The sequence below is a fragment of the Strongylocentrotus purpuratus genome, unplaced genomic scaffold (genome assembly GCF_000002235.5).
Source record: "Strongylocentrotus purpuratus isolate Spur 01 unplaced genomic scaffold, Spur_5.0 spur5_scaffold_17, whole genome shotgun sequence".
In the NCBI taxonomy this organism is placed as follows: Eukaryota; Metazoa; Echinodermata; class Echinoidea; order Camarodonta; family Strongylocentrotidae; genus Strongylocentrotus; species Strongylocentrotus purpuratus.
Genome location: NW_022145602.1, coordinates 12,307,695 through 12,335,222, shown reverse-complemented (window position 1 = coordinate 12,335,222; position 27,528 = coordinate 12,307,695). Strand labels below are relative to the sequence as shown.

The 27,528-nt window shown below is 37.7% G+C and overlaps 3 protein-coding genes across 3 annotated transcripts; 2 read left to right on the top strand and 1 right to left on the bottom strand.

Moving 5' to 3' along the window:
* Nucleotides 1-575: 575 nt before the first annotated feature.
* Nucleotides 576-1,637, bottom strand: LOC100888037 (histamine H1 receptor-like). The gene has a single exon (XM_003729603.1). The coding sequence runs from the start codon at nucleotides 1,635-1,637 to the stop codon at nucleotides 576-578; it is 1,062 nt and encodes a 353-aa protein (XP_003729651.1).
* A 6,676-nt stretch (nucleotides 1,638-8,313) lies between these two features.
* LOC115925030 (5-hydroxytryptamine receptor 1D-like) lies at nucleotides 8,314-9,375 on the top strand. Its single transcript, XM_030988177.1, has one exon. It carries the CDS (start codon nucleotides 8,314-8,316, stop codon nucleotides 9,373-9,375), a length of 1,062 nt encoding a protein of 353 aa, XP_030844037.1.
* Nucleotides 9,376-17,960: 8,585 nt separating this feature from the next.
* On the top strand, nucleotides 17,961-19,022 carry LOC577939 (5-hydroxytryptamine receptor 1D-like). The gene has a single exon (XM_030988176.1). It carries the CDS (start codon nucleotides 17,961-17,963, stop codon nucleotides 19,020-19,022), a length of 1,062 nt encoding a protein of 353 aa, XP_030844036.1.
* Nucleotides 19,023-27,528: the final 8,506 nt, after the last annotated feature.

The window sequence follows — 27,528 nt, the reverse complement described above, 5'->3', positions numbered from 1 at the left end:
TACCAGGACGCTCTTTCATAACAGTTGTTATCAATATTTATTTTTTAAAGCTAAATTCAATGACAAATTAGCTCACATCCAATCAGATGCCACGATTTCAGCAACGTTTAACAGTTAGTGTAACTGGTCATTGATACCAACAAGTTTTGATGACATAGTGCCCTGATTCAGTTTCAGCAGCCATTCGGAATAAAGGCGCTCTCCGGAAGTTACATTCCACGCATGTTCTAAAAAAATTGTTGGCAATTATCTCATCTCTCAGTATCATCGTAATTCATCTATCCCAACGTCGCGCTTTTTGTGGAAATACTATAATCCTGCACAATTATTAGTTAGTTTGCAGGCAAAGACTCTTATTCGAAGCTTAAAACTAATACCATAAAGCCTTGAGCCGAGCCCAGCTCTACCAGCCTCTGGCTGACATGCTGAATAGCTGTAGTAGGCTAACCCTATACATGGCCACGGAGTACAGTAGACCCGACACCTAGCTAGTCTGCATTCTGTATAGTCTCAAAGTTCAGACACTTTTTTTACGTACTACGACAGATTAGTGGTTGTGCCTGAAATGATGAGTATCATGGACCACGTTGCTTCCTAGCACAAGCCCAACTATCAAAGAGCAGATAACGTCGAAAATTCCGACGAAAGTGTTTGTTGGTGGCAGCGTAGATGAAGGGATTTATCATAGAGTTACCCCACACGAACGAATTTGTGATGTCCCAAGTGAGAAAGGAAACGCAGTCGTAGCGACATATTGCAAACATGACATTAGTCACTTGGACAGGCAGCAAGCAGACCAGGAAACAACCCACAAGGATGCCAAGGACCACAGCGGCTTTCCTATGTCTGGCAAATGTACGTTCCTTTGAGCCCGACCCGTTGGCTTGTGGGGCATTGTTGGATACGTTTTCGTTCGGGAGTGCCTCGGTAAGCTCGGTGTCAGCATTTGCAGAAGTGCTAGATGAATCGGCCAGAGTGCCTTGTTCCTCGAGACATGACGCTGCTGAGGAATTGCACTTGTCTTGACGTGGGGATTCCCTGTCGTTAGCTCGCTTGTTGGCTCGAGTAGATAGTCCGTCCGCAGGACTCTGCCCTACGATACCCTTGGATCTCCGTTTAATGTTGGTATAGACTGAAACATTCAAGACAACCAGGACTGTGAGGGGAATGAAGACCACTAAAACGTTCACGAACAGTGTCATAGCAAGACTGGACGTAAATTCCAATTCACATTCCTCCTCATAATCCACCTTGTACTGCCCAGTTAAAGGACTCCACGCAAACGCCAGTAGGGTAAACCAAACGAAGACCACTGCCCAAGTAATGCAGATGATTAGTCCGATTCGCTTCTTGGTCTGAAACGTCTGATACTTCAGTCCCATGGTCACGAGACAGTACCGGTCCCAGCTGATCAAGACCATGGTTAGAATGGACATCACACCCACCACGTAGTCTACGAGCGACCATATCTTACAAAGGACCTCACCGAACGGCCAGTAGCCTTTGATGATCCATGTGAGATTGAAGGGCCACATGAGGGCGCCCACCGGCAGGTCCGTGATTGCAAGGTTAAGAATAAGAAGGTTGGCAGCCCTGGCCCGGATGCTCTTATCTCGAAAGTACGCAACAATCACCATGATGTTGCCAACGACAGTCACAACGCATATTGCAGAGACAATCAGTAGAACTATAGCGAGCCAGGCTGTTGAGTCAGTGTAAGAATAACTGTCATCACTAGAATTAGTGATACTTGCGTTTAATTCCATTGTTGATATTTATACGATCGAATAGAATATAATCTGATGATAAAGCTCCTTCATTACGTCAAGCTTTCATAATCATATTTTTATCAGCCAGTTTTCCATCCTAAATGAAGAAGCTTTTACAAAATGTTTCGCCAGAAGAAATGAGTGCGTTTAATTCCAGTGCTGAAACACGACCCATTGATTGATTGATAATCATTCTGATGATGAACTTCTTTTCTGTTGCACAGTTATATAATATATTTCTAATTCTGAATAAATATGAGCCAGTTTTCCATCTACATGAAGAAACGCACTTTCAGAACCCGGAGATGGACTTCACAAACTTTTAATTCCCTTGAAGAAAAGATAACTGCGTTTTCCATTACTGAGTATAACGCTACCGAAAGATTATTCCGACGATAAAGTTCTTCGGGACGTTATGCTTTCATATCAATTATCTTTAGATGGTTTTAGAGCTATCAGCCAGTTTCTTTAGCCTACTTGAATCGCAGAACGAGAAAGCTTTCACAAAATAATTAATGTGCGTCGCTTGAACACCAGTTGGAAGGATGATACTTTAATTCCATTGATGCAAAAATGTAATGGAATTCTGACGATTCGATAAAGTTCCTTCAGGACATCAAATACCCTTCAATGATTCATATTTAATTAAAAAAACAAAACGTATATATTCCACCCTGACAAAATGCAGATCAAGAAGAATTCTTACAACAACAAATAGTGAACAATGTTGCATGAACAGTTGCAAGATGTGTTCTTGTCAGTGGCCAGCGGACGATATGGGCGCGAGTTGATTGAACTCCGAAAGCGCTATACATTTTTGCTTCGTACGTTGTATGAGCAGTTCATAAGCTAATTACTGTATATCGCTTCTTTGAAGCGTTGTGGTTGACTGATCCTCGTGATGTAGGCGCCGGAAGCAATTTGTGGTTACGGGGGGGGGGGGGGGGGGGGGCAAAAGAAATATCTCCATCACCACTGCTCTTACGTGTTACATGGAGGCCCAGGGGAACATTTTTTCAAAGTGGTGTATGAACGATCAGGTACAACGTAGCGGGCGAAGCGAGTGGAGATTAAATTTCCAACAAACGCATAAAAAAGTATAATTTACCAAAAGAATTGAAAACAAAACCTGGAAAATCATGTCATTTCAGTAACTTTTGTAAATCAGTGGTATCGAATTAGAAGAAAAAAAACCCGTTAGAATTTCATTCCGGGGGAGGGGGCAGATGCGTCCCCCCCCCCCTTCATTAGTGCGCCAATTTTTAGGGGCTATTAAAAAAGAAAACGCTTTCCCATCCTCTCACAATATTACCACGATATGCGTGTATCGTTATTATAAATTCCTCTATTGATAATATAAGGGAATGTTAATAAAATCTAATTCATGTTTACTCTCCTTTTCTTTTATTGGAATATAATTGTTATGTGATTCAATTAAAGGTTTATTATTATATATTTTTTTCTTTTTGCTTTAAAAATACAAACCATTTTTACTCCTTTACGACTGATTTTTTTTTTTTTTTTTTTTTTTTTTTGGGGGGGGGCTGCCTTTATTGGACTATTATAGCACGCAATGTTGGATGTAAAGTATTATAAACAGTAACTTGGACATCATTGAAAAAATGTGATATATTCATTAGCCTAATGGAAACGAATTATTATTTTGTTGTATTTATTTAATCATTCATTCATTCATTTATTTATTTATTCATTTATTTATTTATTTATTTATTCATTTATTTATTCATTAATTTGTACTTTCACAGACCCCCCCCCCCAAAGCGCACCTTTAACTTTGTAAGAAGTGCCCATTTTTACATAGGAAAAGTGCCCATACTTTGACAAGTGCCCCTATTATTTTTTTTAATTGCCCCTTCCCCTTTCAACTTCTTATAAGCGCCCCTGTTATTTTGACACGTACCCCTTCTCCTTTGACAAGTTCCCATTTTCCTTTGCAATAAGTGTCCATTTTCAAGTTTCAAGTTTCAAGTTCATTGTTTCCACATCTTTTTTAAAAAACAGCAAGTACATATTACAACCTTGAAAATTGCACAGTAAAGGAAAAATACGTTTAGTAAATTTACATAAAGTACGTGGTTACATAAAATGGGAAGATAACTTGCATAAAAAAAAACGTTTCAACAAACGCACACACAAAACAAAACATGTCAAAACAACATATTGTAAAATCCCGCCCCCCCCCCACTACGTGAACGGAGGGATACCATGTGTGTTACCAAAATGTCGGGTAAAGGGGTACTTTTCACGCACCAAAGTCCGGCTCGTAGTACACAAAAAAAGTCTTTACACACCGGACTTAGGGGGTGTTTTCAATAGGAGGGAACATGCATATGCGTACATTAAATAACACTGGGTGGAAGGTCCGGGTGTAAAATAAATATGAAGATGAGGGTGAATCCGCACAGGCTGAGAAGCCCATCAGTGGCCAATTCCCAATTATCTAAAATGTTATGAACATAAATGTTACAATTATACATTGAAAAAATATAGATATACAGAAATACAAACATAAGGCAATACTACTTTATTTATATGTTTATTTTTTAGTTTCCAAAAGATAATGTTTGAATTTGCGTTTAAATTGAGAAAGTGACTTTGATTTTGTTTCAACTGATTGGGCATTTCATTCTAGCATTTTGCTCCAATGAAAGTTATTCTTTTGCGTGAAAAATTATACTTGTATAACGTCAAATGTAATCTTTGGTTGAACGGGTACTGTGACTATGGATTGCACAATTAAAAGTAAAAAGACTAATAAATGTTGGGGGTAAAAGGTTTTTGAAATATGAAAACATAAAAACTGCAATCTGTATAATCTATTTATTTACATTACTATTATTAAAAACATTTTAAATTTTTTAAATTTTTTTATTTAAAGATCAGTATAAGGATAGCGGTGGTACATTATTTACGATGCGTAGCACGTCTTTGTAAGACTATAATGACAACATATTACATATAATGCACAATTGCCCCAGATGATATTGCATATAATGTAATATGAGATAAAATCAATGTGTGGTTTGTATAATGTTTTAAAAATTCGTTGGGGAAATATTTCTTTAGTCGATTCAATACTCCGATAGTCCCTGATATCTTTTGACAAATGTCATTCACATGTTCTTTCCAGATTAAGTTGGCATCAATATGAACTCCATGAAATTTTGTAGAGTTTACTCGTTGTATGTCATAGTTACCAACCAAAACAATTAAGGTATTCTCTCATATTTTTGAGTTTTTAGTTTTGAGCTGCATAGGCCTATAATTTGTTGGCAGAAAACCAGTTATAAACCTTGTTCATCTCAGTGTTGAATGCACATTAATTTCATTGATAAGCATTACCAGAGATAAAAATGTTTGTATTAGCATCAGCAAAAATGATTGAAAATAAACTATGCCATCAAATGCTTTTGAAAAAACTAAAAACACTCCTAAAAGGACAACCGGCCCCTTTTCAAAAACTTAAAGTGCTCTTGCCAAAGTATAAAGGGCAATTATCAGAGCTATCATAGGTGAGAACGGCACTTCTTGCACCTGAAAAGGGACACTCAACAGAAATGAAAAGAGGCCCTTGTGAGAATGGAAATCGGGAATTTGTTGGAGAAGGCCACATTTTGAAAGGGGCTTTAATCAGATGTTAAAAGGGGCATTTTGAATGGGGGAGGGGCTTATATAAATACTAAAAAGGGCACTTATCCAAAGGGAATATGGTACTTATTAGAAAGGAAAAGGGGCACGTGTCAAAATCAGCAACATTTGCAAATCACTGGTATGGAATTAGAAATAAACCACGTTTGAATTTTATTTGGGGGTTCAACTGCCCGAAGCCCCCCCCCCCCCCCATCAGTACGCCACGGTGTAGACATGGCCATTAACAGGACACTAGTGTGTCCTGTTATCGGTTGACAAAAATAAGTACTTCCCTAAACGTACGTTTGCAGACAGGAAACTTAAAGAAATTATTATACAAATGCACTGTTGCGAGTGTGTTAGCGCAAGGCCAGTGCACGAAGTTTAAGCCTCGATCATAAATACCGTTACGGGCTGCTACGAACGCCGTACGAACGTTTTAAGACCATTTCGTAAGATCATCTAAAGAAGGCCGTACGAAACAAGCGTTCGTAGACCGTTCGTAAGTTCAAAGATTGGTCGATGGTCTTGTCCAAGATTTTTTTCCAACCTCGTTCGAAACCCTCTCTTCGTAAGGCAGCCGTACGAACGTCGTAATAACATCGTATGAACCACGCAAGATCGAGAGACAATTCTAAAAGCCTCACGTTCTTACCATGATCGTAAGAACGCCTTAAGTTGTTCATAGTAGGCTCTTACGGAGTTCGTAAGAACGCCTTACGAACGGAGATTCGTATGGCCTTCCTACGAACGACTCTTGGCGTTCGTAAGGCGTTCGTAAGGTGCTCGTAAGGTGTACGTACATACTTTATGCAATTTGTGCATCGCTTCTTTGCTACTTGACAAAATGTCCCCCAAAATCGTAACATCTTCTTACGAAAGACTTGAGAATGGCGTCAGTTACACCATGGACATGGTTACACTTACGGCCATCTTGCGAGAACAATAACTCGTAAGATCGCCGTAAGTATAACGTAAGAAGAACTCAAGGCATTCTTACGAAAAATTAAAAGGCTTTCGTACGAACTCATTAAGAAGGACGTAAGAAAGACGTAAGAAACTATGCCCCCATCTACGAATCTCTACGAACTCTGGAATTCGTACGAACGCATCGTACTTGTGGCCGTAGCTTTAGTCAGTGCACATAGGTGATATCGCACTGACTAAACTGAGTGCACTCGAACTGCTCTTACACACGAGCGAAACAGTGCATTATTTTTATATGTGTAAACTCTACAAAAATTAGTGATCGTTGATGAAAGCTGGTAGCACCCTTTCTTCAAAACTATTTACCAAAGTGACGAACTTTTAATAGTTCGTGTGTACATTTTAGGCCCGTTTGTAGAATTCTACGTTGAAATGAAGGTGTTGGTTACTTTGGAAATTACTAAGTTGAAAGTAAAATGTAGAAACGTGGGAATGAAAAGGTAAGTAAAATTAATCCAAGTGAGAAAGAGAGCGGGCATGGTGGTTGGGAGATATAGGTGAGCAGAAGACTAGAACCTACATTATATCACATGTACCCAAATCAACCCATAGATGGTCATTGGAATTTGGAATTATTATCCCATGTTGAAGTTCGGAATCCTATGTATGAGAACGACCTCGGAGCAGTTTCGTATAACAGCTTCACAGCTTGAACTCAACTACGCACGTCGGGGAGAGTTTGGGTTGCCCTCTATCGACAAGCGCTTGAACGTGTTCATATAGATCAGTAAGATGACGTCCTTACAACCGGTTGATACATGGAAATGTAACATAGCATGTACCAAGGAAAGAAATGTAAAGCGTTTTCAGAGTTCAATCAATTTCGCGCTCATATCGTCCGCAGGTCGCTGACAAGAACACATCTTGCAACTGTTGAGACAACATTCGCCAATATTTTGTTGTAAAATCTGTTTTGTCAGGGAGGAGTATATACGTTTTTGATTGAATATGAATCATTCAAGGGTAAATGAAATCTCGAAGGAACTATATGGTCTCGTCAGAATTACAATACGTATTTCCTCGGGCGAGGCATTTGTGCTTTGAAGCCATTTTGATCGTTATATAGGTGGAAAACTGGCTGAAAAGATTAAAACATAAATATGACTATGCAAGCATAATATTCTGAAAGAAAGTTTATCATCAAGATATCTATCATTCGAACGTATTTCATCAATGGAATGAAAGTATTATTCCTCCAACTGGTGCTCAGGCGAAGCATGTTTTGTGAAAGCATTCTCGTTCTGCAATTCAAGTAGGGTAAAGAAACTGGCTGATAGCTCTAAAACCATCTAAAGATAATTGATTTGAAAGCATAACGTCCCGAATAACTTTATCGTCGGAATAATCTTTCGGTAGCGTTTTATTCAGCACTGGAAAACGTAATTATCTTTTCTTCAAGCGAATTAAACGTTTGCGAAGTCCATCTCCGGGTTCTGGAAGACAAGTGTGTTTCTTTATGTAGGTAGAAAACTGGCTCATATATTTTCAGAATTATAAATAGATCCTAAAACTTTGCAACAGAAGAATGTTCTGAAAGAAGTTCATCATCAGAATGATAATTAATCATTCGGTCGTGTTTCAGCACTGGAATTAAACGTACTCATTTCTTCTGGCAAAACATTTTGTAAAAGCTTCCTCGCTCTGCGTTTCTACATTTAGGATGGAAAATTGGCTAATAAATTTACGATTGTGAAAGCATGACGCACTGAAGGAGATTTATCATCGGATTATATGCCATTCGATCGTATAAATATCAACAATGGAATTAAACGCAAGTATCACTTTTTCAAGTGACGACAGTTATTCTTACGGTGACAATTACGGATACCCTAACTCAACGGCCTGGCTCGCTATAGTGCCACTGATTTTCTCTGTAATAAGTGCTGTGACTGTCGTCGGCAACCTCATGGTTATTGTTGCGTACTTTCGAGATCAGAACATCAGGGCCAGGGTGGCCAACCTTCTTATCCTGAACCTTGCAATCACAGACCTGACGGTGGGCGCCCTCATGTGGCCCTTTAACCTGACATGGCTCATCAAAGACTACTGGCCGTTCGGCGAGGTCCTTTGTAAGATATGGTTGGTCGTGGACTACACTGTAACTGTGATGTCCATTCTAACCATGGTCTTGATCAGCTGGGACCGGTACTGTCTCGTGACCATGGGACTGAAGTATCAGACGTTTCAGACCAAGAAGCGAATCGGGCTTATCGTCTGCGTTACTTGGGCAGTGGTCTTCGTTTGGTTTACCCTACTGGCGTTGGCGTGGAGTCCTATAACTGGGCAGTACAAGGTGAATTATGAGAAAGACTGTGAATTGGAACTTACGTCCAGTCTTGCTATGACACTGTTTGTGAACGTGTTAGTGGTCTTTATTCCCCTCACAGTCCTGGTTGTCTTGAATGTTTCAGTCTATACCAACATTAAATGGAGATCCAAGGGTATCGTAGGGCAGAGTCCAGCGGACGGACTATCTACTCGAGCCACCAAGCGAGCTAACGAAGGAGAATCCCCACGCCAAGACAAGTGCAATTCCTCAGCAGGGTCATGTCTTGAGGAACAAGGCACTCTGGCCGATTCATCCAACACTTCTGCAAATGCTGACAAACAGCTTACCGAGGCACTACCGAACGAAAACGTATCCGACAATGCCCCACAAGCCAACGGGTCGGGCTCAAAGGAACGTACATTTGCCAGACACAGGAAAGCCGCTGTGGTCCTTGGCATCCTTGTGGGTTGTTTCCTGGTCTGCTTGCTGCCTGTCCAAGTGGCCAGTGTCATGTTTGCAATATGTCGCTACGAATGCGTTTCCTTTCTTACTTGGGACGTCACAAATTCGCTCGTGTGGGGTAACTCTATGATAAATCCCTTCATCTACGCTGCCACCAACAAACACTTTCGACGGAATTTTCGACGTTATTTGCTCCTTGATCGTTGGGCTTGTGCCAGGAAGCAACGTGGTCCATGATACTCATCATTTCAGACACAACCCATTGTCTGTGGTAATGCGTAAAAACAGTGTCTGAACTTTGAGACTATACAGAATGCAGACGAGCTAGGTGTCAGGTCTATACTGTACTCCGTGGCCATGTATAGGCCTATTACAGCTATTCAGCCAGAGGCTGGCAGAGCTTGGCTCTGCTCAAGGCTTTAGGGTATTAGTTTTAAGCTTCGAATTCGAGTCCTTGCCTGCAAACTAATGGCGGTCTCTTGCGTTTTCTGTAATTTATCTTTTTTCATTGAAATTATATTTGTGTTTGTATGCATCTTATTTAATGTACTTAAAAATTTATAATTATGTAAAATGAAGAAATATTTGTTACTTTATATATATTATTATGTTCTATTTTGAAAATGCAGAAATAAATACAAACAAACAAACAAAACTAATAATTGTGCAGGATCGTAGTATTTCCACAAAAAAGCGCGACGTTGGGATAGATGAATTACGATGATACTGCGAGATGAGATAATTGCCGACAACTTTGTTAGAATAATAATGATGATTATAATAATACAAAATATTGGGGGAAACTCTTAATATACAAAGTTTATCAAATTACCACTGCACAACACTTGGTAGGCAATAACAAAACATCAACTTAAATGTAAAATATATGAAACATCAAACTTGAATGTTCATTTCTTGAAATGTAATGCAAGGGCGTTGTTCTTCTCTGTTATCTTGTATTCTACAATTTTCTTCACATTTGCGTAGGGCATGGATACTTTAGGATCTGGATTAGACTGTTGGAACTTAAATCTAATAAGATAAAATGTTAACAATTTAAAAAGGAAGTTGATATATCTGTCATGTTTTTTACATAAATGGCAATAAAATATTCTTAGATACTGATAATAAACGCGTAGAAAGATAGTATTTAATGGTAATAGAATTGGGTCAGGAAAGATCTACCTGCAACACGTCTCTTGGTACTGAAAGAACGTGTTGGAAAGTCTTAGTATTTGTTCATATTTTGTAATGCCCCGTACAATACCAACTATTATGTTATAAACATAAATTGACATCAAGAGTATTAGGGTTTTCTTTAATGAAAATTACCCACCCCCCCCCCCCTTCCCGGATTGTAATGTCTTTTGTTCTGTTTACTGTTACAAATCTACCGAATTTTGCTATGTATTTTGCCATGTTTTCTACACAAAATTCGAGTAGAATTGTATAATGTTGCATACTGCCTTATGTGCACGTCTTTAATTTACAGCTCCTGATTCGATGTTAGCCCCGCCCCTCCATTACTTTCTCTCTCTGTCTCTCTCTCCTTTTCTCCCTATTTCTCTCTTTGTTTCTGTATTTTTTCCTTATTTTTTCTCTTTCTGTCCCTCGTTCTCTCACCCTAGCTGTTTTTCTCTTTCTCATTTTGCTCGTCAGTGTTATTTATATCAGTTATTAATGTATAAATGCATTAATGATGTGACACAGAAAGAAAAATGATCTCGTTATGTACCGTCTGTTAAGAGCTGGAATGGTGTTGAATCACTCTTGTTCAGCATTAATTTCACAACCTTGTAGCTCTCAGCACACAATATCATGTTTATTTGAAGAAACGATTTAAACTAAATAGTTTTGGGCCTTTCAAAAAAATCTATCAAAGAGGGTTGATGCTGTTAATCTCTCTATACTTATGGGGAAATTCCATATTACGGTAAAAGGGGTACAGTTTTAAAATGGTTCTGCCATACTTATTTTGTTGCACTTAGGGTGTTTGTTTATATTCCGTTTGACTTTACTTTGTTGGTTTGTTGAGTTATATTCTGTGCTTGTACATAATTATTGTCTAATGTATATATTTGTAAGGGTTCTGCCACGACAGGCCGATGGCCTATCGATTCCCTTCCACGTTTTCGTTTTTACTGTAATGTATTGTTTATAATTATTCTACTGTTCATATTGTTCATTTTCTTAATGGAATGTTTTTTAATGGAATATGGAAAAATAAACTACAACTTCAACTTCAACTGATGTCTATGTCTATATTGTATGTAACGAATTTCGAATGTGGACTCTTACTTGACATTTGGTTTGATACAAGATTTGGTAAGGCTTGCAAAATTGATCGATAAATTATCAAAGTCTTTGCTTTCGTCAATATCTTATGGGAAAAATATATTCGTAACTTGAAAATGCTCATGTTCATCTTAGAGACAAACTTGAGTTCAGGTAAAAAAAAAAAAAAAATTCTCACAGAATCGAACGAAACGTACACTGAATGTTTATGATTACAAAGAAATGTCATTTGCCAAATAATTTTAGTAAAAAATGTGCAATGGCTGAGTAATGAGCATAGACAGATAAGGAAAAGTCCCGAAATCATTTTTGTAGTCCCATATACATCTTTCTGTGTACAGTGCTAGTTGCTTTACCAAGACTAGGCCAAATTTATTATGATTTTGATGATTCCAGAACTTTGCAGTACACACCAATAATTACATGCTACATTAACTTTTCTGATCCATTCCACACCTTTTCTTTCACAATGCAATCGCATGACCAGAACTCAACTTTATCTTTAAAAGACACTATCATGGCTTTGTATTTTACTGCTTATTATAGGAGGCCGTGTCCTTCTATAAATCAAGGAGCAGGTAGGGTTAATGCTGATATTGCTATAATAATGGAATTCCAATCTTTTATTTCGCGTCTTCAACCTTTACAATCATTGACGAGACTTCCATAAGGAGGTTTGTCGACAAACCTAGATTTAAGTGCGTCATGTAACGCGTTTCGATGCGTTTTAGACCAAGGTTCAGACAAACCTTGGTCTGAAACGCGCCAAAACGCGTCATATGACGCACATAAAACCGAAGTTTGTCTCCAAACCTCCTTTGTGAATTTTGGGCTCTGTAGTGGCGTATCCAAATATTAATTAAAAGGAGGGGTGAAGTCCCTCCAAGACGGATAGGGGTAAATGTCGACTGGGCCCTGGTAAATCTTCTTTTTTTTCCCTCTTTTTTTTCTTCTTTTTTTTCATCAATGACGAGTTACAATAACTGTTATAAGCTACTGAAATCGTGACATTTGATTGGCTAAGAGCAATTTTTTCATACTATTTAGCATTCGTTTTGTATAACAGGTTTTATGAAACCGGGCCCTGATTCCGGTCTTTTTCAAATGAAAATATTGGAAGCATATGCGATCCTACAATATTCAGTGATCGTTGTCGCGGTTAAAATCGAGTCTAAAGTTATGAAATTATAAATAATAAACTCTTTATGTTGTATAGCTCCCTCTCAAGGTCAGGATATTAATTAAGCTTTAAAACAATGTTTCTTGACTAAAATCGACCGATTAGCTATTCCCGTCGGGAAATCATATATCACAACTACATATTCTGAGATTTTCATGGTCGCAGCTACCACTGTACGACCGTATAGGCGCTATTTAATATTTATCAAAATTTACCGGGAGCATCGGTAAATTGTTATATTCAATTTTTCTCGAAATCAGAATTGTACTTTTAGGTGCTAAATTTTCCAGTGCTTATAAGACATCCACAGTGGCATCCAAATATATCGAAATTGTAAAGAATCACTATCCACCCAATTTTCCAAATTTCCCAAAACTTTGTATTACCTTTAAGTTCGTGCGCGCACTCACCCCACTCCCTACGAACGAATCCACATATCCCCCCCCCCCCCCCCTATTCGCGCGTTATTCCTTACTTTTGCAACTCTGGCAATGTTATTGTTTAAATATGTCACTTATTATTTGTATATTTATATTTTCTAGTATTTTATGTCAAACATTATTTTCGTTTGTTGTAATTGTTGGTATTGTTGTTGTTAAAGATAAAGATGAGTTCTGGTCATCCGATTGCACTGTGAAAGAAAAGGTGTGGAATGGATCAGAAAAAGTTGATCATGTAGCATGTAATTATTGGTGTGCACTGCAAAGTTCTGGAGTCATCAAAATCATAATAAATTTGGCCCAGTCTTGGTAAAGTAACAAGCACTATACACAGAAAGATGTATATGGGACTACACAAATGGTGTCGGGGCTACTAACCTTGATTTCCCAATCTTTCTATGCTCATTACTCAGCCAGTATACATTTTCTACAAAAATTGTTTGGCAAAAAATAACATTTATAAGTAATCTTGAACATTCAGTGTAAGTTTCGTTTGATTCTGTGAGAATTCATTTTCTTCTTTTAAAAAAAACCAAAACTCACCTTTATCTTTAATGTATTTTGTATGTTGCAGCATACGTTGCGTCATTGTAGAGCAATTGAATGATCTACTTTGCTTGATAAATAAGACATGAATACATAAATTAATATTTCAATAAATTATGTTGTACATAGCTAGTGTTTGTGGGGGCGGGCATGTCACCAAGGTGTACGAATATAAAGAAACAATACAGACAGTTGACTAGGGTGAATGATGTACATGAGCAGTTCCTCTTGCGGTAGAGTAGATGCATATCCCCCCCCCCCTCTCTCTCTCTCTACCTGTACAGTTTCTTTGTGATCTACTTTTCACATATAGGGCTACATAATTTATGCCCCTTGAATATTTGATGGTTTCAGTGTTTTTTAACTCAAGAACGATAGGTAGATTGGTAGAATTGGGTTAATTTGCTGATTTGTTTATATATTTTTAGATGTAATCTTTGATACTTCCGAGAAGCGAAGATGTGATAACTAATTTTTTTCTCATACTGAACAAATTACAAAACTCACAAGGGTATACATAAATTAGTTGTTAACTGTATATATAAATACGCAACGAACATGGCCTACTTTCTATACGCCTCCAGTCTGATTAATAGATCACTCACGTCGTCGATGAAAAGCAATCAGTCTCATCTAATGCATTACTTGGCGACAGACATGTTCAGAGCACTTTGCTGCTTGCAGTTCTTTATTTTTGTGTGCTGAAGATAATTATTTGAGGGCCATTTGCCAGTAGATTGAAACATGTATTCATGGCGTCCTTTGGGATGGTTTATTAATAGTGCAAGGAAAATTTAGCTCAATTTAATCAAGATTAAATGTCTCATCTTGGAAAAATATGCTATGCATGAGAATAATTCATGAAAATAATGACCCGCTAGAGCTATATTGTCGGCATAGAAAGTGTCAAAGGGGCTTGTAGTAGTGCAAGGAAGAGTTATGCTTTCAGCTCAATTTAATTGAGACTAAATGTCATTATCTTAGGAAATATGCCATGCATGAGAATAATTCATGACAATATTGACTCGCTAGAGCTAATTTTTGGCATAAAGTGTGTCACAGAGGCGTATACCAGACTTTATATTTTTGGAGGATTATGATGATGGTGATTATTTTTATTATTATTAATATGTTAAATGGTAAGGGTATGAATAATTTCGTTGTCAACTTTATATATAAATACATAACAAATATTGCCTATCTATACTCTGATTAATTGGTCACTCCCGTCGTCGATGAAAAGCAATCATATTAGTCTTATCTTTTTATGATGATGATTCTTGTTATTATTATTAAAATGTTATTTTTGCGCACAAATAAGATTGTTGGTAGAAAAGTAAAAACAAAGTCATTAGATTTGCTGACATGGCTAAAATACCTGTCATTTCTTTAAAATAATTAATATTTGCTGACGATACATCGTCTACAAATATTAATATCAAATTCCTACGTTATAACATCGCATTGTTATAACGTAGGAATTTGACATTTGTCACAGATATGAATATTTTAACCAGGATGGGTCACAAAGCCACCCCATCTCCCGCTCCCTTGCATCGTTCACTTAAATATACATACATATGTATATATATATATATATATATATATAACCCTACATTTTGTATGAACAGGACATCTATATAACCCTAAACGGTTCATTAACAGGACGCATACAAACTGGTATATTACCCTTACCCTAACCCTAAATTCAAAACAATATAGAGGGCAGTAATTCTATTGTTCAATACATATACACACCTTCCTCTATGGTTGTTTTGATTATAAACTGTTTTATGAAAGAAAAGATGTACAATCATGTATAATTTGAGATTTATTTATGTTCATTGTTCGTTGATTGATTAAATGCGTGATGTGTCTTGTATCGAAGATCTTGCTTTGTATTACTTACTAAACTAATTTCTTGCAATGTGAATTTTATGAGGAAAGAAATAAAATAAAATCTTTAAAAAATGCATCTTACAGCATCGTTAGACTGACATATTAGTGAAAGAATGAGTCAATAAGTAGACATACAGTGGCATAATCAGCAACAACGTTTTGGGGGTCAGAATTAAATCCTTTTCACCACCAAGTAGCATAATGCATTGGCGGTGGAGCGTCTTCCCAACTAGGGAGAGGGCACCACCCCAAAAGAGCACTTTCTACAAAAAGGGGCGCCTACGAAGGGAAACATCAACAAAACCTACACCATGTTTTGACATTGGTATATACCCCTACATCGTCATGATTGTGATTAAACTACCAGGGATCATATCAATATTTGCTTCTGTCATACTTTGCAGTTAGGTGTGTTGGTCTGAATGTTATTTTTCGAGTGTCCGAAGCGAGCGAGCAAAAATGTTAAGATTTGTGAGGTCCCAGTGCAAAAAATTACATCTTGTAAAGAAGACAAACAAAAACCTAATGAGTATTTAGCACAATCTAATGAACAAAGACTGGAAAGTTCTGTTATAAGTAACATAATTATAACATCGATAAATGCGAGCGAGCAAAATTAGAGAAAAATGGGCTCTATAATTTAAAGTCGCCTTGAAGTGCATGTTATGGAGAAAGGAAAAGTAGGCATTTATCGAAAGGGAAATAGACAGTAATTAGAAAAGAAAAGGGCTCTTTCCAAAGTATAAAAGGCAATTATCAGAGCTATCAGAGGTGAAAACGGCACTTCTTGCACCTGAAAAGGGACTCTCAACAGAAATGAAAAGAAGCACTTGTGAGAATGGAAATGGGGAACTTGTTGGAGAAGAAGGGCACATTTTGAAAGGGGCTTTAATCAGATGTCAAAAAGGGCATTTTTAATGGAGAGGGGCTAATATAAAAAAGTAAAAGGGCACTTATCCGAAGGGAATATGGTACTTATTAGAAAGGAAAAGGGGCACGTGTCAAAATCAGCCACATTTGTAAATCACTGGTATCGAATTAGAAAAAAATAAACCACGTTTGAATTTTATTTGGAGGTTCAACTGCCCCAAGCCCCCCCCCCCCCCCAGTCAGTACACCACGGTGTAGACATGGTCATTAGCAGAGCACTAGTGTGTCCTGAAAAATAAGTACTTCCCTAAACGTACGTTTGCAGACAGGAAACATGGTGATTATACAAATGCACTGTTGCGAGTGTGTTAGTGCAAGGCCAAGTGCACGAAGTTTAAGCCTCGGTCACAAATACTGAGCATGCTTCTGAACTGCTCATTCAATGTGCAAGGCAAAAAATGTAAAGCGCTTTCAGAGTTCAATCAATTTAGCGCTCATATCGTCCGCAGGTCGCTGACAAGAACACATCTTGCAACTGTTGAGGCATCATTCGCCAATGCTTTGTTGTAAAATCTTTCTTGATTTGTGTTTTGGCAGCGAGGAGTATATACGTTTTTAATTGAATATGAATCATTAAAGGGTAAATAATGTCCTGAAGGAATTTTATGGTATCGTCAGAATTACAATACGTATTGCATCAATAGAAAACGCCAAGCAAGTATCATCTCCTCATCAGGCGAGGCATTTGTGCTTTGAAGCCATTTTCATCCTTATATAGGTGGAAAGCTGGCTGATAAATTTAAAACATAAATATGACTTTGTAAGCATAATGTTCTGAAAGAAAGTTTATCATCAAGATATTTATCATTCGGTCGTATTTCATCAATGGAATGAAAGTATTATTCCTCCAACCGGTGCTCAGGCGAAGCATATTTTGTGGAAGCATTCTCGTTCTGCGGTTCAAGTAGGCTTAAGAAACTGGATGATAGGTCTACAACCATCTAAAGATAATTTTAATGAAAGCATAACGTCCCGAGATTCTTTATCGTCGAAAAAATCTTTCAGTAGCGTTTTATTCAGCAAAGGAAAACGCAATTATCTTTTCTGTAGGCGAATTAAACGTTTGTGAAGTCCATCTCCAGGTTCTGGAAGTGCGTTTCTTTATGTAGGTGGAAAACTGGCTCATATTGATTCAGAATTAGAAAAAGATTCTATAACTGTGCAACAGAAGAATGTCCTGAAAGACGTTCATCATTCGGTCGTGTTTCAGCACGTGAATTAATCGCAATCATTTCTTATGGCGAAACCCCTTGTGAATGCTTCCTCTCTCTGCGTTTCTTCATTTAGGGTGGAAAAATGGCTGATGAAATTATGATTATAAAAGCATGACGTACTGAAGGAGCTTTATCATCAGATTATATGCCATTCGAACGTAATAATCAACAATGGAATTAAACGCAAGTATGAGTTTTTTAAGAAACGACAGTTATTCTTACGGTGACAATTACGAATACCCTAACTCAACAGCCTGGTTCGCTATAGTGCCACTGATTGTCTCTGTAATAAGTGCTGTGACTGTCGTCGGCAACATTATGGTGATTGTTGCGTACTTTCGAGATCAGAGCATCCGGGCCAGGGTGGCCAACCTTCTTATCCTGAACCTTGCAATCACAGACCTGACGGTGGGCGCCCTCATCTGGCCCTTCAATCTCACATGGCTCATCAAAGACTACTGGCCGTTCCGTGAGGTCTTTTGTAAGATATGGTTGGTCGTTGACTACACGGTGACAACGATGTCTGTTCTAACCATGGTCTTGATCAGCTGGGATCGGTACTGTCTCGTGACCATGGGACTGAAGTATCAGACGTTTCAGACCAAGAAGCGAATCAGGCTAATCGTCTGCGTTACTTGGGCAGTGGTCTTCGTTTGGTTTACCCTACTGGCGTTCGCGTGGAGTCCTATAACTAGGCAGTACAAGGTGGATTATGAGAAAGACTGTGAATTGGAATTTACGTCCAGTCTTGCTATGACACTGATCTTGAACGTGTTATATTTCTACATTCCTCTCACAATCATCGTCGTCTTGAATGTTGCTGTCTACACCAACATTAAACGGAGATCCAAGGGTATCGTAGGGCCGAGTCCTGCGGACGGACTACCTACTCGAGCCACGACGCAAGCTAACGACGGGGAATCCCCACATCAAGACATGTGCAAACCCTCAGCAGGGCCATGTCTTAAGGACCAAGACACTCTGGCCGATTCATCTAACACTTCTGCAAATGCTGACACTGAGCCTACCGAGGCCCTGCCGAAAGAAAACGTGTCCAAAAATGCTCCACAATCCAACGGGTCGGGTCCGAAGGAACGTACATTTGCCAGACACCGGAAAGCCGCTGTGGTCCTTGGCATTCTTGTGGGATGTTTCCTGGTCTGCTTGCTGCCTGTCCAAGTGACTAGTGTCAAGTTTGCAATATGTGGCAAGGACTGCGTTTCCTTCCTCACTTTGAACGTCACAAATTCATTCGTGTGGGTTAACTCCATGATAAATCCCTTCATCTACGCTGTCTCCAACAAACACTTTCGTTGCAATTTTCGACGTTATCTGCTCCTTGATCGTTGGCCTTGTGCTAGGAAGCAACGTGGTTCATAATACTGATCATTTCAGGCACAACCACTTGTCTGTCGTAGTACGTAAAGAGAGTGTCTGAACTTTGAGACTATGTAGAATGCATTTTCAATGTTAAATTGGAACTATTTAATATTATTTTCAATTGCAAATACCTTGGGCAACCAAGTAGGCTAAGTATGAAGTTCAACTGATGTAAGATTTTGAAGCGAGCTATAGCGCCATGAACTCTTGAGCTGGCGGATATACCGGCGCTATTATACAAAATAATATAGACTGCTTTGAGGAGCACGGTTAAATCTATTGCACAAGGGGATCACGAAACTGGCATAGAGCAGTCTAGATATCCCCGAGGAGCTACAGTTGTTAACCGTGGCCGGAAAAATAAACAGTCAATAAGCTTGTTTGTTTTATAAACCAGAAAAGAAATTTTAAAAAAAATATGCCTGTTAAAGTATTCAAAGAGTCGAAGGAAATTTACTCGTCAAAGAGCACTGCGCGTGCCTAACTGCGAGTATCCATTCTTCATTTCTTAAGTGCGGCCTCTCTACCGGTAGCTGAAATTTAAATACCTTGAATATTGTAGATTTAAAGTTGAATGTTTTTTGGGGAAAGATCAAAAGGTGCATCTCTTCGATTGTTATATTATGAACATCTGTTGTTCTACATGTTTTAGTAGGGACATAAACTTGATTCTTTTATCTTGAACCTTACTTGATATTTGGTCTGATCAAGTTTTGGTAAGGCTTGCAAAATTAATCGAGTGATAAGTTACTAAAATCTTAGATGTGGTCAGTGGCATACGCAGAATTTTTTAAAAAGGGGGTGTTTGAAATTTGATGGCATAGTTTTCAGTGACCCGGCGAGGGAGCAAAGCGACATTGGGGGCCTGGCTTTTAAGTTGGGGCACAAGGAAATACGATTCCCCCCCCTTCTTCCAGTGGTGGTTGAAGCTGAAAGAGGCATAATGTCACTTTGTTTTTTGCGACAAATTTTTAACGATTCATATTACATGTTATGAGTGTAAACATGAACAATAATGAATGAATCTGGTTACCGGAAGTGTTCCGTTTTGGCAACATGCAATTCTACAATCCAGGGTTGAAAGTACTTTTCTAGAGCAGATAAATTCCTACTTATGGGGGGGGGGAAGTGCCCTTCCAGAGCCAAAATTGCAATATTGCGTTACTAAAAGTGGCCAGTCAGCGGCGAAATTCTAATTTCTTCAAGGGGGCAAAATTGTCCTTATCGAGGGGCAAAGTACCCTTCTAAAAATTAGTTGCCATCACTGTCAAGTGTCTATTATTTAGTGTGTGTGTTTTTCCGCTGTGTTAATTTTGTACAATTAATTTTTAGATCTTATGAGTGTGAACATGGTCATGGACAATATTATGAATGATTTTGGTTACCTCGAGTGTTACATCGGGGAAACATGCATTTTAAGCCTCTATGGAACGAAAGTCATAGGTGCCCTTCTAGAACCAAAATTGCCCCATTCGGTTTTTAAAGTGGCCCGTCAGGGATGACATTACCATGTTCGAGTGGCGTAAAGTGTTCTTCTATAGAGAGGAAAGTGCCCATTCATGTTCGAAATATTCCCAGAGCCATTATCGAGCCAATATCGCTTTAGTTCAATGCAAAAAAAATGCTTTAAGGGGAAAAAGACAATGTTCTTCAAGGGGCAAGAGTGTCATTCTAGAGCTGAAATTGCCCAATGTGGTAAAGTACCCCGTCAGGGGCGAAATATCCATTATCAAGAGGGCAAAAGTGCCCTTCTCTAGCCTAAATTGCTCTCTTAAGTTACTTAAAGGGATGGTTGAGTTCTTGGAAGGGTCAGAAAGTTCAAATAATCTAATTGAGAAATTTGATTAAAGTATTATAAGATAAGAACGTGTAATTTTTTTTTTTTTAAAGAGACCCTTTCAAAACAATACAACCTAAAACTGCACAAAATTCATTTCTTAGCCACATAATATGTTTTCATGGTGGCCGACCAACATGACCCCCTTATACTGTTCTTCGTTTTTTGTTGTGAGAAAACACAGCAGTAAATCACAATTTCAATGAATTATGTTGTACATACCTTTTGTGTGAGGTGGCCCGCATGTCACCAAGACATACGAATATAAAGAAACAGTACAGACAGTGGACTGGGGTAAATGATGTGCCTAGGAAGATCCTCTTGCTGTAGACCTATCGGAGTTTCAATTAATTTAATTAAAGTGGGCATATGCCAGCTTCACCCTATAATAGATATGCCTCCGGACTCGATATACAGGGGGGGGGGGGGGAAGCTTCTGACAATTATTTATATTTATTTAATAGGGTTTGGCTTTTTAGATTGAACATCAAAGTTTTTAGAAATTCGAATATATACAAAATTTATCGTTCAAGAGTAAAACAAATATTGTCGAAATCATTTCATGAAATGAGTTCAGAGAAAAGAATATTTTAATTTCATGGGCAACAACGTATTTTCTAATGTTTTTTTTTACACAGGTATGACACAATTTTTTGTTAAATGGGATTTGCGCCTTCTTCCTTGTTCTACTAATTGGTTTTCAGACTCATTAATGATATTACGTATATGCTCTTTTTAATAGTACAGTCAAACCTGCCTATAGTGACCGCCCAAGGGAAACACAAAAAGTGGCCTTTGTAGACAGGTGGTCTTTGAAGACAGGCTCCTTTAGTACATGATTCAATGAGAAACCATTTGCAAGGGGAACAACAATTGTGGCCTTTGTAGACAGGTGGTCATTGTAGACAGGTGGCCTTTGTAGACAGGTGGTCACTAATTAAAAGCAGGTTTGACTGTATTTTGTTACTATGAGAAAAAAAAGCTTGGTAGAAAAGAAAAAATGTTAATTTTGAATTGAAAAACCAAACCTAGCTTACAAGGGTGCCTTCATATGTATAGTAAATCTTCTCTCTTCTCTCTCTCTCTCTCTCTCTATACAGTATACATGGAACCTACATTCTATTAACTCAAGAATGAAAGGTAGATTGGTTAAATTGTCGTCTTCGTTGAATATTTTTGAATTTTTGAATATAGATGTAAGCTTTGATATTTCCAAGAAAAAAAAAAAAAAGGACGAATCCCTTTTTTGCATATATATATATATATAAACACATTACAAAACTTGATAAGGGTATGAATAGTTTCGTTGTTAACTGTAAATAAAAATACGTAACGAACATCGCTAGCTACTCCTCTGATTTGTTCACTTACAAGTAATTATTGATCAGGGGGGCGTTTCACAAAACTTGTCATCAGTGACAAATGACAGTTTTGTTATTAGCTACTGAAATCCTTGCTTCTGATTGGTTGTCAACAGATTTGTCACTGAGTTTTGTAATTTGTCATTGAAAAAAGGCTTTGTGAAACGGGCCCCTGATCCTCATTCTATGTCAGCATCGACGATACATAGCAACCACTCTCATCTAATGAATCACCTTGAGACAGACATGTTCGGAGCACTTTGCTAGTTGCAGTTCTTTTATTTTTGTGTGCTGAATATAATTATTTGAGTGCAGTTTGACGTTAGACTGAAATATGTATGCATGGCGGCCTTTGGGGGTGGCGTGTAATAGTGCAAGAAAAATAAATAATTTCAGCTCAATTTAATCAAGAGTGTCATTATCTGAGTGTCATTATCTTAGGAAATATACCATGCATCAAAATAATTCATAAAAATAATAACCAGCCAGAGCTAATTGTCGACATAGAAAGTGTCACATGGGGCGTGTGCCAGACCTAATTTTTGTTTCTGATTATGCATTTTGATGATGATGATGATGAGGAAGAGGAGAAAATGTTGTATTCCGCTTTAGGTGCCAAAACATGGGTCGGTCGGTCGAAAATCTTTTTTTTTCAAACCTTTTCTTCTTCTTTTTTTTTCTTCCTCTTTGGGCTGATAATTAGCAGTTTTTAATGCTTCAATATTTTTTCTCTAAAGCCGACCGTAGATGTCAAAATTTTGGGGTCGGTCGCAAAGGGCAGTACAACATTTCTCTTAGGCCTGATGCTGCTGCTGATGATGATAATGAGTATCATTATTATAATTATAAGTATGATCTTCATTACCATTATTATCATTATTATTATTAAAAAAATGATGCATGCAGGAGCAGAACATTTGCGCACATGTTGAAATGTTCGAGAAAAAAAAGGAAAATCAAAGTCCTCAGATTGTAACCTTTGCTGACATGGCTAAAAAAACGTGTCAGGTTTTGTTTTATTTGCAGACGATGGTATATTGCAATAATTCAAAATTTGTCTACAAATAGGCATCCTTTAACTCATAGTCTGCCATAAGGATGCATGCACGCTAACGTCATAGTGCTTTGTACATGCGAGAGTGGGCCATTGCTTCAGTGCCTTGTGCATGCTTGCACGCGTTCGTAATAGAAGTTATTGTTCATGCTCATTGGACTGTGCTGTGTATTTTGCACGCGCTATTCATAGAACCATCGCGTTAACCAGATTATCTCAAAATAAACTTGGCGCGGAGGGATTTGGGGCTTGGCACAATGGGGATTACCCTGTGGCATTAAAACAGTTAACCAGGTTGGGTCACACAGCCACCCCATTTTAGTGACGCCCCGGCATCATTAATATATCTATCAATAACAATTCTTTTTTTTCATGTAGGGTACCCCAAGGGTCGATCCTCGGGCCCATATTGTTCACAGTCTGTATCAATGATTTCCATCGATCTTCAGATAATCTTCGTTCATCCTGTTTGCGGATGACTCAAACATTCTCCTAAGTAATAAGACGCTACTGAGTTGATAATTACGTTAACTGATGAATTGAAAAAAGTAAAACACTGGATTCAAGCAAATAAGCTTTCATAGAATTTCCAAAAAAAATATTTTATGTTTTTCAGTAATATTTTACCATCCCTTCCTGGTGAAAAAATCTTTGATAATGTAAGAATATTGGAAGTGTATTTTACACGATTCCTAGGCCTCATTATTTACCATAAACTTTCTTGGACGATTCATATTGACAATTTGAGAAAATTTATTCCTAGAATATTGGAATAATCAATAAAACGAAATATTATTTTCCATCGAACACTCTGATAATGCTTTACTCTAAACTTGTTATTATTATTGAATGGAGAAATTCATCAAAAACACAAATTGATAGAATTCTTTTATTGCAAAAAAGGGCACTTCGAATTATAAACAACGCTGGATTCTTTGCACATACTTACAAATTATTTCATAAAAATATTATTTTGAAGGTTTTTGATGTATATTTACTTCAACTTGGTCAATTTATGTTTCAACTGGATACAAAAGATTTACCACAAATATTTAATCCTAGGTTTTCCTAAAATAATAATAATAATAATAATAATAGCTAGTTCTTATATAGCGCTTTTCAGGACCGAAGGCCCTCTCAAAGCGCTTTACAGATATATATATATATATATATATATATATAAAATGAACAATATCATACATATCCTACAAGACAGTCAAACCTCTATAATTTGCCGCGTGTAAGAACAGTATCAGCAATTCATACCTTTATGTACAATGGACCCAAATTTTGGAATTCACTTGAACCTACTCTGAAAAATGTTCTACATTATATTCATTTAGATTTCACTCGAAAACATTCTTTCAAAACAATATCAAATGAGTTAATGTTGGAAGTGCTATTTGTATATTGCTTTGAGTATTTGTTGTGATATTCGCATAATATGATGTAGCTTGTATAACGCGAAATGATTTTCATTCATGTAAGAGTTTGTGATTCTTTCTCTTTTTCTTCTTTACTTTCCTTCTCTCTTATAAGTATCTTCTCTAATTTCTTTTTCCCTATCTATCTTTTTTTCCAACTATAATCTTAGTTGGACCACTCGTTTTTCTAACTGCAAATTATCCTCATTTCGCTCCCTTCCTCAATCATTTATTTGAGGGGACCTATAGTATTACAAGCTTCGCTTCTCTTATGGGTCCCCCTACACTTCCTCTTTAGCTTGAAACAAAGAAGGTTTTTTTAATTTATAATTATTTGATGACACAGGGGATATTGTGCAATAGTTATTAAAAGCAGGCTTTACTACTTCAGCTAGAAGGGATTAGACCACCCAGCGAGCCAGCGAGGTCACTGTGACAGGTGGCTATCTCATTAACTCAGCTCTCATTTAACATAAGAAAAAGAGGATCATGTGGGACCAACAGGTACCGATTGGGGGAGTTTTCTATATAGAGGGAGCAAGTAGCTACAGGTAGGACAGTGTGCCTTTAAGATATGTGTAATAGTTATTAAGATATTATAATATGTAACATTTATAGTTATGTTTTCAATTGTATGATGTTTTGCACTTATTTTGTTAAGATTTGTTTGAGATGTGTGCAAAATAGATGAATAAACTTGAAAAATAAATTTGAAATATATTACTTTTTATTAGAAGGGGAAGGTACGTATTTGTTGGGTGACAGTCGCACAGCCAATAGACTGAACGAAACCCACAACCTGTCTAGAGATGTATGGTCAATGTTTAATTTGGGGGAAACGGTCAGAAGGAAACTAAACAAAACGGAAAGAGAAAGAAGATGATAAAAGTTATGTCTGTTTAGTGTAAACGCTACTACAAATTCGTGATCTTTAAGGGAAGCTGGTAGAATCCTTTCTTCAACACTCTTTACCAACGTAACGAACTTGTAATAGTTTGCGAGTACGGTTTACTCCCGTTCGTAGAATTCGACGTTAAAAAGAAGTGAAGTGACCTGATGTGTTCCGCAAGGTGTTAGTTACTTTAGCAATTACCTAGTTGAACATGAAATGGAGAAATAACGTGGAAAAGAAATTGTGATTAAAATAAATCCAAGTGAGAAAGAGAGCGGGCATAGCACGTGGGCGGGAGAGAAAGAAACGATAGGTTAGAAGACTAGAGCCGTACATGATTCATTTCATATGCATATTGCTCCGTTTAGTCTCATTTCACAACGCCCCCTACCGTCAGAGTCAGCAGTCTAACATGTTAGCCTATGGACGTTTAAAATTTAAAAAAAAATCGTTAAAAATTCATTTTTTGTTTAAACGAAAAGCACATCCACCCCGACGTACGTTATCACTAGCTCTTTCATTGGAGCCCTCATGTCTCATTGACTTTTGACAGTTCAACCACCGTAATTTTTCAAAATAGGTTGCAAGCTCGCCATTGCCTATAATACACATGTGAAACAAGTTGAAATTTGGACTCAGTTTGCCAAGCGATTGTAAGATTATAGGCCAAGCACACGAAGGATAAGAAGCATGAATTATCATAGATCACTTTTGCTTGGTTCATTATGTCGATTTCATCCAACCCCCCACTGTAGTTTTTCCATTTAGTAAAAGCAAACAGTTTCCCGTGGTAAGCAAAACATGAATATTCATGACACACCATGGACTATTCGGTTATTTACAGAGGGCTGCAATCGGTCATCACGTCAAACTCCCCTAATTGCCACTAAGTATTTCATATCATTATATAGTTTGGTATGTTTCTTTTACTCACTCATGGATTATTAAATATCAATGATGGTTTAAAGATTTGATATTTATTAACAAAGTAATTTGTATTTAGCAAAGCAATCTCACATACAAAATTACTATCAAGTGTCGTCTGCTACGCCGATTGTCGCCTGCTTCATTTAAGGCACATATTTATCGTTTGGACTGTAAGGTATACCAGGGAGATTTGTATTTTCCTGCGGTACAACGTATAGCAGGAAAATGTTGTATATGCGGATCCTTTTAATGATTACGTAATGGAAGTGGCGAGGCGGTATGTTTTGAATAACTTAGGCAGGTGAAATTTATTGTATTGAGAAGGAAAGGAATGTTCAGAAAGGCATAATAAGAGAGGGAAATGGGCGTGGTAGTCATTCTAGCTTTGTCAGTATAATTCGCGCCATTGCGCGCGTACACATCACACCCAATGACAAACAGCCGGTACCCTGCAACACAGTGGAACATTCTAAGAAATTGAAAATTTATCTACAAAATAGACCTCTTGAATCACCTGAGAAGTAACTTACCCTATTCTGATGACTTTAATGAATGTCAAGATAACAATGGCTGCATTTTCATCCAAAATTAAAACTAGTTTGCAATTAAAAATAGTCCAATTCTCGATAATTTCACAAAATATATTTGCCGTCGCATTCAATATGAGGTCATTGACAGCTGATTGGCTAGTTTGGTAGTGACGTCGAACGAGCTATGTTTGTGCTGCAGTGATCCAGCGAACGAAAATGAGACAACCGGAGCCATATGTACTAAAATCAACTCATCGATGATCTATGGCACCATTAAACGTATTGGATTATCATCCCATGTTGAAGTTCGGAATTCTATGTATGAAAGCGACCGCGGAGCAGTTTCGTATACAGCTCCACAGCTTGAGCTCAACTATGCACGTTGGGAGAGAGATCGAGTCGCCCTCTATTGACAAGCATGTGAAAGTGTTCTTACAGATCAGTGAGATGACGTCCTTTCAACCGGTTGATACATATAAAT